The 12,145-nt window shown below is 35.1% G+C and overlaps 2 protein-coding genes across 2 annotated transcripts; both read right to left on the bottom strand.

The window, feature by feature from the left end:
* Positions 1-817: 817 nt before the first annotated feature.
* On the bottom strand, positions 818-5,309 carry LOC110411107 (uncharacterized). The gene is made up of 5 exons (XM_021421129.2): positions 4,940-5,309; positions 2,817-3,073; positions 2,585-2,675; positions 1,153-1,219; positions 818-1,061 (listed from the first exon to the last, which is right to left on the bottom strand). The coding sequence occupies exons 1-5, from the start codon at positions 4,996-4,998 to the stop codon at positions 1,002-1,004; spliced, it is 534 nt and encodes a 177-aa protein (XP_021276804.1). The 5' UTR covers positions 4,999-5,309; the 3' UTR covers positions 818-1,001.
* A 1,470-nt stretch (positions 5,310-6,779) lies between these two features.
* On the bottom strand, positions 6,780-10,108 carry LOC110411010 (Ribosomal protein L36). The gene is made up of 3 exons (XM_021420996.1): positions 10,011-10,108; positions 9,405-9,564; positions 6,780-7,374 (listed from the first exon to the last, which is right to left on the bottom strand). The coding sequence occupies exons 2-3, from the start codon at positions 9,554-9,556 to the stop codon at positions 7,224-7,226; spliced, it is 303 nt and encodes a 100-aa protein (XP_021276671.1). The 5' UTR covers positions 9,557-9,564; positions 10,011-10,108; the 3' UTR covers positions 6,780-7,223.
* Between the last annotated feature and the right edge of the window lie 2,037 nt (positions 10,109-12,145).

The raw sequence follows: 12,145 nt of genomic DNA on the forward strand, positions 1-12,145 counted from the left end.
ATGACTGTTGTCGTGAGTGTTGTGATGAATTCTCAGGATTCAGATGTCATTTCCTTGCATGCGTGCATTTGTGGTTTTGATAAATTGTGGTCACAATGAAATGTGAATTCTATATGATGAACAACTCAAGATTCATTAGGTGAAGCTGTACCTTTTGGAATCGTGAATGGTAGTAATATTCCAAGTTGAAAGAAGATGGCAGGCGTTGTCGTCTGACTCGTAGGGAGACACGCGGGATGGTGTGCTGAAATGCTTATATGCATCGTCAGCCGGGTGACTGATTCGGCAGCGGCACCGCCTCATCTTTTGCTTCACAGAACAGAATTGGAACATCGAGTTATTAATGACGCTTCTGTACCTAGCTTCATATTCGGAGACACAGGGCCAATCTAGTATTTCTCTTCTTTTTGTCTACTGAATCAAATACAAAACCAATCCAACTACCATCTCTTCGTATTGGCCCTGAGTGAGTTCAACTTCCCTACGTTGAAACAAGACGCATCTAAGATCTTCTAACTCGACAATTGTAGATTGTTTTGTTTTCTTAACAAAACATGCTTGCGTATCAGTTTCCAACTCTGTTTTCTAAATTGGTGAATTGAGATTGTTACAGGTTCTTCCAGAATTTTCACCCGATTTATTGAATCCATAACCACGTTTTTAACATTGTTACGTTACGTTTACTTTTCCCTGCATACGGATATGCCAAACATTTGCTTCTTTATTCACTTCAAATCGTAATGCAAGAGGTTCAACAAAGCTTTAACATGGCAAGGAAGAGGAAAATGAAACACAGGGGGAGGAAAAAGATAAAAAAGGAAAGAAGAGAATCGTGTGGGCTGTGGATTTTAAAATTATACAATGAAAAAGATACTGTATCTTGTTCCTTTTGTTTTCTCCCTTCCCCCACAACTATATACAACTTCACTTAAATGTTCAAAACTACAAAGATGAACAATTGTTAATATGTGAAAAAAACAAAACGTTTTTTTTCTCTGACATTAACTCCAATCATACAATCCCTCCTGCTCCCATACTTCCACCAGAAAATCAATCATTTCCTGCCAATTAAGTCACAAACTCAGAATTAGGAGACAGCAAAAGTAAATATGAATGCAGGGCAAAAGAAACCAACATGCAAAGTTGACTTACAGAAAGAGGAATGGGCCCGGGAAATGGATTCCTGGTCCCAAGTAAACTTTCATATGTTGCATTCCAACTGTAACAATGTGTAAAGTTAGGGGAAATTAAGCATAAGTACGAATGAATACAAGCTAATACAAAATTACTTTTCATTTTCTATAAGGCCTTGCGCCCGCTTCTTTGAGGTTTCTTCTTACCTCAACACATTTACTCTTTACCTTATGTGTTCATTGCATAAAACTTTACCACTCTTGTTGTGCTGTGCATATATACCCATGACCAGATTCATCATGCAAAAGGCTTTTGCCCACACAGCTATGGTTTTTTCAAGTACAATCTGGAATGGAATGGGGGAACGTAGTCATAACGAAGCTGTCATGTCCAACATAAGTTGGGCTAGCCTCTCTCAGTTTCCATTCTCTAGAATGCCTATAAACAATCAAGCTTGCTTTAGGTACTCTGAAGAAGTAAAACTTAATAACACCTAAATTGCCCAATGGACACAATTTACCCAGTGGAGACTGAGGAAGTGGTTAATTCAAATTGAAAGGATGAAGGAAAATCTGAATGGTTGGACGATAAGACATGTCATGCAGGAAGCAAATGAAAGAGCAGATAATCTGGCAAAGGAAGGGGTGCGGCTTCAGTCTGATATTCTACATCTTTTCTAGTAAGTCAGTTTTTGCTTATTTCTGTTTCTAATTAATGCTGGAAGTGAACTTGTTGATGTTTTGCTGAGCTATGGGATGTGGAGGTCTCTGCTGAAGGGATCACCAAGTGTAAAGTTTGCTTTGTGTTTGAGTCTTTTGTTCACTGGAAATTGGGTTCAGGGGATGTTTGAATGGCCCTCAGATAGCATTGGTTCCGCTGGTTGATGCCTCAAGGAATTGTATAGTTTAGTGGGCAATCCTCTTTTGATTTTTGTTGCAAAGATAGGTAGTAAATTTTGCGTATTCGAATGAGGGAAGTCTTATGAGGGAATATTGGAAAAATACACTAGCATCTATTAGGGGTACATCTTCCAATATTTTCTGATTTCTGAATGTGCTTTGTTGATATTTCCCTGGAAAAGAATGCTTCATTCCTGATTATCAATGAAAGTTCATGAATGCTTTTCAAAAAAAAAAAAAGTTCACCTAGATTCAGTGTACTTTCATCTTTCAACAAATGGCCCAGCATACAATGCCAGTCAAAGCATATGATTGCCTGGTTGATTACAAGGGACAATGGTGCAAGCTAGCAAGACTTGATAATTATTTGATTATGAATTTTTTTCTCACTGAATGTCACTCAAATTGAGACCAAAAAAAAGTGTTGGTAAAGGAAACTGTCTAATAAATAGGCAACTACTTAGCAGATGGATAGCACTGCACTCCATAAATTTCCTGGATGACTGCTTCCAAAGTTGAAAGACAAAGTATCAAAAAAATGAGTGACACACCTTAATCTGGTCTCCCTACTTTGTTGAGTATGATTCCTAGGCCTGCTACTTCCAATCCACTGGAGTCTGCTCTGGTTCCAGAGAATTAAACCTGCAAGTAACAATACATATAATTGCCTAATTTAATTTAAGAATCTTAAAATTTACAATAATATCATTACTAAAATTTCAATTATCCATGGTTTCTTATATTTTGTGGACATGACAGAGAGTATAATAAAATAAAACTTGCCCTGATTTACGAAATCAGACTGGTTGGCTATGCCACCAGTGCTACTGCATTGACTTAGAGTTGGATTTGATGTGCTGATCGACGACAAGCTTCTTTGAGATTGAATAGCACTGTTTTCCAAATCATACGTGCTGGTGCTCCAAAAATCATCTGAAATGCTGGGCTTCCTCACTATACGCCCTTGAATTCTCAATCCTTTTGATGGCTCATCCACAGCAATAATCGGTGTAGGTTTAGTGCAGCACCCAAAACAACCACTGCTCTGTTTAAAACCAAGTTAAACCATACAAATTGATATAAAACATCTACCAAGAAGCTATGGCAGAACTTAGCCCATCGCAAAAGATTTTAATGGTTTCAACGAAACAATTCAGTGGAAAGCTACATGTTCCCCTCTTCATTTTCATCTTTCAGGAATAGGAATATATCGCTGAAATTCAGTAGTTACACAGCCCAGAGTGCATCAACAATGTCACCATAGGACCACTCTAACTTCAAGGAAACATTCCGGAAAGGACATCGTGAAGCAATTTGCCAACTATATCTCCAAGAAAAATGAAATCATAGTTGGAAAGACAACAAATGAATAAAACTACTTCCATTGGGCAGCTTGAGCAGCAAGACTAGTAGTTTTCATAAAGACATAGTATTAAATTGGTTTTCCTAGCTGCTAAAAAGGGAAACTTTGCCACAGACACAAAGTGCACAACATAATGATTTTTTTCCAAGTCCAATTATACAAAAGTAAGGGGTATGGCATAAAACAAATACTTAGCTTAATTCACATAGTACCTTATTAGTAATTATTATATGCTTAAATTTCAGAAAACAAGTCATCAAGGAACTATAACGAGTTCAAAGATAATTTGGCATGAAAAAATAAGGGACATCAAGGGTTATATTCTGCCTGATGATTTCTTAATCATTCTTTTAAGATGAGAGTGAAAGAGGCATAAAGTTGACAACAGATTATTCTGCAATTTTGTCACTAAGCAACACTATGTTCAAAAGGTTCATATTCCACTTGTATAGATCTTTTCCCTTTCAATCTAGGCGGACTAGAATCCTTTCCCAACTGTTTATAAAACTTGTCCCTTGGTAAATGTATGAAGCTGAATGCAGCCATGCATTGCAGTTTGAAAAGACCATGTAGTGCAGCAACTGCACTTTATTTTAGCAGGGGTACTTTCTCAAGGTAGCCCTTGAGAAATAGGAGATTGATTTGATAGAACATGAACTTTGCCACCTATAGGAGATTTTCGTTTGGCCAAAGAGATTAAGGCCCTTTCAAAGATTCGTAAACTGACTAAGTAGAGACAGCTTTCTTGTGAAGAGGAAAGATATGACTAGCTTCAATAATAGGCAACTCAACCTGTAGGGCTTATGTCTATTTTCTACGTTTTTCCTCTAAAAGTCTCTTTAGTCTTACCATCTTCTTAGGGTACTAAAGCTCCATCCTTAAAAATATGATAACAGTAAAACCAAGAAAACTATACGAGCATATTCAGTTTCACTCATGATTTTGTTCTATTTAATCAAGCAGTTGTATGTAATTGTATGTAATTCCTATGTGACGATGGTTGCGCCTAAACAAGAGGATTCCAATACAGGAAAAATTTTAGTAGTTGCTTACTAATGTTTAAGAATTCGCTACTTCTAAGTCATCAATGTTTTTTGATTGAAGCTTTTCCTCAAAACCCTGGGTTTTGCCCCAAAAAAGGCCCTCCCTTTAACCATGGTCATGACCCTGATAAACTTATATTCTATCAAATTGCTAGTGATCAGTACAAAGCCGGTGCTAAAATGATACAATTACTACTTTACTATAATCAGCAAACAAATACAAGTACCATTTTTAATAAGCAATTATACACTAGTTGAAAATATAAGTCTCCCTTGAATTAATAAAGGAGGAAAAACATTCAATCTGCGTATTCTTAAGCCGTATGAAAAAGGGGAGGGGGAGGGGAATGGGGGTTCAACAGTCAAACAAGTCAACTCTATCTTTCCTTAAAACGCGCTTTTAGCGTTACAGTCAAAGAACAGCTAAAAACAAATCCAAAAAAATTATCGAAAAAGAAAGAAACAATCAAATCATTAAGAGAAAGGAATCAAATACTTACCCCATGCAAGCGAGAAGGTCACCGATCCAAGTACTAATCAAACTATTAACTGTCACCATGTTCGTTTTTTTCTTTTTCCGGCGAAACTATCAAACAACACCAATCATCATCACCACCACCAACACAATCTAAATCAAAATTTCAAAACCCAACTAAACAGGAAGAAGAAAGAAAGCAAAGGAATCAGAAAATGAATTATTGGCTACTTGAAAGTGTGCCCCTTTTTTTTTCAATATTTAATATTAGGGATAGTGGTGGGCGTAGTATTATAGGAGCCGGTGGCGGTTGTTGCTGCAACTTGCTTGGGCAGTTAAAGAAAGAAAGAGATTAGTGAAAAGCTGCGAACGTAAATTATGCTCGCTGGCTGAGTGGGGGAACTGTGTTTGTTTTTTTCTAACTAATAAAGAGGAGTTTAAGGGGATTGGAATGCACGCGCCTTGGGTTTTGCCAAATGAAGGAAAGATGAGACGCATCCAAAGTAAAGGTCGATTATGGCTTTCCCTTTCGTTATCTTGTTTTGGTGTTTTTACTTTTTATTATTATTTATTTACTTAATTCGTGAAATGATGTTTCTCTGTCTTTTACAAAAGCTGCGTTGTGATACGTATGGAAGAGAATATATATATAAATATATATAAAAAAATATTATTAGTCTAAAAAAGGAAAGAAGAAAAATAAAGATACTGATTCTGATTCTGAAATACTATAATTAAAAATAAATTTAAAAAATGCCTTTAAATATTTATCCCGGCAAAAGGCAAAACATTAAAAAATAAAAAAAGAAAAAGAATAGTAATACTACTTGCTAGTATTAAAATTGGATGCCATATGATCGTGAAAGTCTCAAGCTTCAAAGCTTCTTATATTAATCATTGATGTTTTGTGGATACAGATTGTCCTAACTCCTAATAATACATACTCAAATCATAGAATGTATCATCAACTCATTTGATTATAAAGTCATGACAACCCTCATGCATGCATCTCTACATGTTTGCAAAAATAAAATAATAAAATCTCTTGTTATGGATTGTATTATGCTACTTATTGCTTTAAAAATTCTCTATAATATGACAACAGTAATTATATGAGCGGAAGACATCAACTCTTTCTCTCATAAGTTAGTATTATGATAACATTCTGTTATAATATTTCTATCTCCCTGTTCTCATATTCAAACCATTTTACCATCTCCCATAACCATAATAACGTAATATTTCTTCTATTCCATTTTACTTGTCTCTGTTTGTCTTTTTCTTTTTGGTTAGTCAAATTCGATTTGACCATTATTTTTTAAAAATATTATTAAAAAATAAAAAGTTAAACTATTTATTTTTAATTTTATTTTTAAACATTTTATACCTTTATAATTTTGTTAAAAATAACTATCAAAATTAAATTTATTTAATAAACAAGTCTACGAAACAAAGAAAAAAAGGAATAAAGACAACAAGAGGCGAAGAATAATTGATTTATTTTAAAGATACCATTGGTAAACCCGCAACCCCTAGCATGGGAGTCAAGAGTATGAAGAAAGTGCCTGATGTCAAATCGAGCGCCAGAACGCTGCCGCCCATCGAATCCAGAAGAAATCATTTGGGCTCCGGTTCGCCTTTTAAAACTCAACGCTTTAAGCATTACTTTATTCTTAATGCTTTCAATCAAAGTGCGTTTCTTCTTCCATGCTCAAACCAAGTCTACGGCTTGGATGTCATGAGCTTATGTTTTCAACTCATAAAAACATGCCCATTAAGTGCAAAAAGACTTATTTATAAACTCAAAACTTATCCCATTTCTTATTAATATGAGATCCTTAACATTAACTATCTCCCAATCCCCATTCTCAAATCCAAAACCAAATAAATAAATAAAGGGGGAAAGAAAACATGAAATTAGAGCTTTAACTTTCCTTCAACAGATGAATATAGCAAAAGAGCTCCAAGATCTCTACTGCAAGAAACGGTTACGGAACACTCTTACCAATTTCTCCATAATCCAAAGCGGCTCTTGGTTCTTACCTTCATGCACCCCACAGTGCGAACATAAATGCAAGCCCAGGCACCAAAGTGTCAAAGGCACTGCCATTTCAACTCTATCTGTGTTCCAACAGATGTTTTAGGACAGCAACAATAAGTACAGCATCATGATGAAACAAAGTTCCAAATATACCATCACTATTCACTAAATAAATTGCAACCGAAAACAAAATTCAGAGAATCCCATATTCAGCAGTATCAGTTGAACATCTAGTTCACAACAGTAATATCTCTTTTTTTGGTTCCCCTTAAGATCCTGATTTGAATATGAGAGATGCCAGGTTAGCCCTCCATCCAAGCATCAATGAAGGTTCTTGCCTTTTGGGAAGAAGAGATGCTAGTCCTGGCCGCATGCTGTGACTGGGCACAATTGCATGCTTGACATTTGTTTCAGTTGACCTGGAAAATATTCAACAAGCATATTGCCAAATCTCAGAAGCACTGCTTAATTGAAAAGGTCCAATAATCTTCCAATAAAGATTCAACACTTTAACAATCATACTGCACAGACTAAGATATTAGCAAATGCCTAATTGTATTAAACCATCCAGCCGGTAAAACACAACAAAATCAGATCAATACCAATACTTGAGGGAGAACATCAGAGATGCAAGCATGTACTGTCTAATCATGGTTAGGCATAAAATAGAGTAAGGTAATATCTGTCTAAAAGATCAAGATGAATCCAAAAGCTTTTAAAAGCTTTGGTGCACTTTATTGCACTAAATCAGGTGCATAAAAGCAATAGATGCACTGGTGCATGTTCTCAACTTTTAAGATGGTCTCCTAGCAATCAGACTACTTTTTGAGGCATTCATTAAGAATTCATTTCAGAGCTAAATCTATAAGAAGCAACAAGCTCTTAACTGCAGAAAGTTTGGGCTTTATATAGGCAAAGCAACAAGCAATACTATCAGCTTGAACAATGGGGGGCCCAAATCAGCATGTTATCAAATTCAACCGGTACCCAAAATCCTCCAATGCAATTAAAGATTCAATCTGGTAGAACCTTCAGTAGAAATCCTTTTAAATGCAAAGAAGGTAAGAAATGCAAAACTTTTCTCTGGTATCTCCTTGTCCTTTTTCCCCTTCACCTGGCATTTTCAGTAAATTACATGTTTGATTCAAGTCCATTATTTCTTCAAACAGAAAGGATAGTACTGAAATTAGGTAATCCATGATTCAAGTCTTAGCAGATAACTTGTTAGATAAATAACTACTGATTGTGTGGGTCTGCATGGCTGAAATCTATAAACATATAAAAGATTCAAAGTTAAAAGAATTCAGACAAAAATCTTCCACATAGATCTACAGAGACTTTTATCAAGCAGCTTCATCAATGATATCAATAAAAACCATTATCAATGAAAAGATTGCTTCCAATTGAAACGTGGACTACACAATTAATTACCTAAGAGCTTAGACAAATAGTGATTGAGCAATTCATATCAATTCCATTAATGATATCGAATTTTGGAAATGGAGAAGTGGATAAAGACAAAGCCTTATGGTTATGGAGTTCTATTTTCATTAGATTGAAATACTTAAATAGAAATTCTTAAACACCTTCCTCTAAGTAACGCTACACAGAGAATCAGATATCCAAAACCACAAAAATCAACTAACATTTTGCTTGTAACATAATTATAATTGTTATTTTCATCATATAACTTGTTCAGTTTGAGGTTTATTGTTGGATACTTGAATTAGTGAAACAAAAACCCTAAACCTGAAAAAACAGAAATAACCCAATTGCACCAATAAATCAATGGGTGTGACCAGGAAGAATTTCTTTGAATATCAGGCCCCAATCAACTTGACAAGAAGCTAATTGGCTCCAGATCAAGTGTACCAAAGATAAATATAGTTAGCCTATCCTCTTCCTCCAATAAAAATGGTGCCACTTCCCCTAGGTATTGCACAAATCAGCGAAATAGCAATTTTAGCACATAGCACTCAGCCAATATTAGGAACAGGATGGCTAAGGAAACGCATGCCTCTCAGCGTGCAGAAGCTTCACTAATTTTTTGTATGGCAAAACAATTCCTTGCAAAAGCATGCCTCCATACCTAATTAAAGAATATGGAATCATATTGAAAATAATTTTTCAAAACTAACTAAAACAAACTTATCAGCCCATATTTTAAAAAACAGGCTAATTGTGCATATTTGTTCCATGTGTAATTTTATCAAAGCAACTCTTTTATTTTCTAAATCAAATGAAGGTGCCTTTCGCTAATAAGCAACAATATAAAGACAACTGAGAAAAAACAAACCAGTAGCATCCCACTTCAGAAAATAAACCATGTTTAAATAGTTCAAGCCATTGAGGTTCCTAAACCGTAACGCATGGAACTAAGAGTGAGGAAACAAATGAAAACACCAAAAGTAAACAAAAGCAAATGTAAGGACTAAGGAGAGGGCCATACGTAGGAGGCAATGTGCCTTCAGACGCAAATGTGGAAATGCCTTGTCGTTGCTTATGCTTAGGGTTGGAAGTGCATAGTACATACACACGTCCACGACGCTTAACAGTTCTGCAGAATTCACACATCTTTTTCACTGACGCTCGCACCTTCATACTTACTACTGCAATATCCAAAGTTAAGATATCATCAAATTCTCCGAATCATACTTAACCACAACACAACAACTTAGGATATGACTATAGAAATTACCAACATATTTAATCATAGTTAAGATATCATCAAACTCCCCGAATCATATTTAACCCTAACATAACCACTTAGGTTATAACTAAAGAAAAGAAACACGTCAAGTCATAAATTTGCAATTACAACTAACTTTTTTTTTCAAGCAATTAAATTTCATTCTCAAGAAAAAATTTTACAGTATATTCTTGCTAAATAAAACAAGAATGAAAACCCCAGAAGGATTGGACCAGATTAAAATTGTCAAAGGAACTGTGACCAAGAAAAGAACTTCTACATGAAATGAAGTTTAATCTTATAAAATAAGCACCGGAAAATTTATAGTAGAACGCGGAGTTCCGTGCAAGGAGCGAAGAAAAATACCAGTTGGGAACGGAGAGGTATCGGCTAAAATGCGGGCTACACCTCTCTCTTTCTTTCTGGGAGTATTTTTTTCTCTGCTGAGCAAATGCCACGCGGCTTTTCTCGTTCAGCCTCGGGGTTTTAGGGTGCGATGTGAGCTGATCCGGTCCAGTTGCGATTGAAACGCTGGATCCAAGGGCATGAACTTGGGCCCAATTTTATTGGGCTTGGTCCTTCATCCTTAACGGGACAAACTCTAACGTTTCTTTATCAGTAGTATTGCCCTGGTGAAGTGTTAAAAGAGTTTGAAAAAATATTAAATTTTTTGTTTTTTAAAATTTGTATTATTTGCATGTAATCTCATTATTTTTTATCTTCCCAGTTATCGGATTATCTTTTGCAAGTATGGTGTTTCCTTAAAGTGTTACGTACTTCAATTGTGTTGGGTTTAGATAGTGACCATATATAGACTCAATTATGAACTATAAATAGAATAAAAGAAAAAATTTAATATCTGTTGATATATCTTAAATATACATACATACTAAAGGAAAGCCCATTATTCTCTCAGGTCAGGCCTAAACAGGCTGAGCAAACTAAGTGCATATAGCTCCTTTATTTATTTTACTTTTTCAAGTCGTGTCTCATCTGACCTCTCTTTTCGCCTTTTGTGCCTTTAATTATGTTTTAAATATAAAATAGCAGCGAGTAATCTTCACTTTTGATTAACAAATCAATTAGCAATACTTAATACTTTCACCACATTGTGTGAAGTCACCATTTGCAGCCATGTTACTCAATCCCGTCCTTTTCATTTTCATATTCTAAGGACAGAAGAGTAAACTACATATTCCACATGAATAAAACAACACAATCCAATGCACCCAATTGTGCAACATGCTTTTTACCCATAAAAAGACTTCTTGTACTTGCTCTCTACTTACAAAGGAGAGAAATTCTTATATTAATTTAAATTTATTTCGATTTTTATACTTTTTATAGAGTTCCATAATTATTAAATTTGAATTTATACTAAAATCATTTATCATATATCTATATTTTTAACTTAAAAGATATATTTGACGAGAAGTAAAAAATATATATTTATATATTTAAAATTTATTTATTTTTTACTGATATGAAATTTACAATAAAAAAGATTAATCTGAATTGTAAAGCTCAATAATTTTTTCTTTAGTGAGATGAAGTCCAATAGGGTTTCATATTGTGGATATAATATAGCATGCCATGATGCAACGTTACATGTAGCTACATAAGCACTGCGTAATGAGCGACGTAGTCGGGTTTCCTTGAATGTTTCTTTAATCTTAAATTTGGTACTGTAGAAGACGGCATAATGAACCCGTCCACAGTTAAATTGGGAATTAATCTGTACTATAATGAAGTAGAGATTCCAAAATATTGTTGGCGAACCAGAAACAGATGCGTACGTTACACTTCAGCAATCTCTGAATAGTTAAATTCATTTCTTTAATAATGTAAAAAATAGGGATGTTTGAATTGTTCCAAACATTTGACGATGGCAACATCAAACCCGACGTCATTACCACTAATCAAGTACCCCAAAAGAATTATTAGCTTGTTTAGTAATTAACGCGGGTAATCCTTATCTTCAAACCGCCTGTCTCACCATTTTATTAGTAAAGAAATGAGAGCTTACCTTGTTCAGGGCGAGACCACAGGCCACTCAACACCTACCTCACCCACCTAAATCCTAAATGCCCTAAAGGAAATCGCTTATAGCTTCTTCTTTTTTCTCTCTTAAAGAAACCCGAAGGCCTTTTTCCCTCAATAATGCAGACATAAAGCCAAAAGGAGAATGAGGTAAGAGGGAAGGGAAATGGAATTCATCAAATTATTGGGTGAATCTATCTTAATTGTGTATTAAGTCGGTGGAGAGGGGCCAACTTTAAGCAAAATCATTGGCTCTTTTTTTGACTAAATGGGAGAGGTGGCCATGGACCACTTTGGAATTAAAATAATAATAATAATAATAATAAAAAACCCCTCAAAAGTAAAAGAACCCTATGTTACGTGAAAGCCATTGCCTTTTGTTTTGATATACAAAGTGAAATGTTCAAAAAGGTTGGTGAGGTAATGGGGGAAATTGGTTCTAACCATGAGATTTTGCGTAT

This window comes from Theobroma umbraticum, unplaced genomic scaffold, assembly GCF_002168275.2.
Source record: "Theobroma umbraticum cultivar Fairchild unplaced genomic scaffold, ASM216827v3 scaffold_56.0, whole genome shotgun sequence".
Lineage (NCBI taxonomy): Eukaryota > Viridiplantae > Streptophyta > Magnoliopsida > Malvales > Malvaceae > Theobroma > Theobroma umbraticum.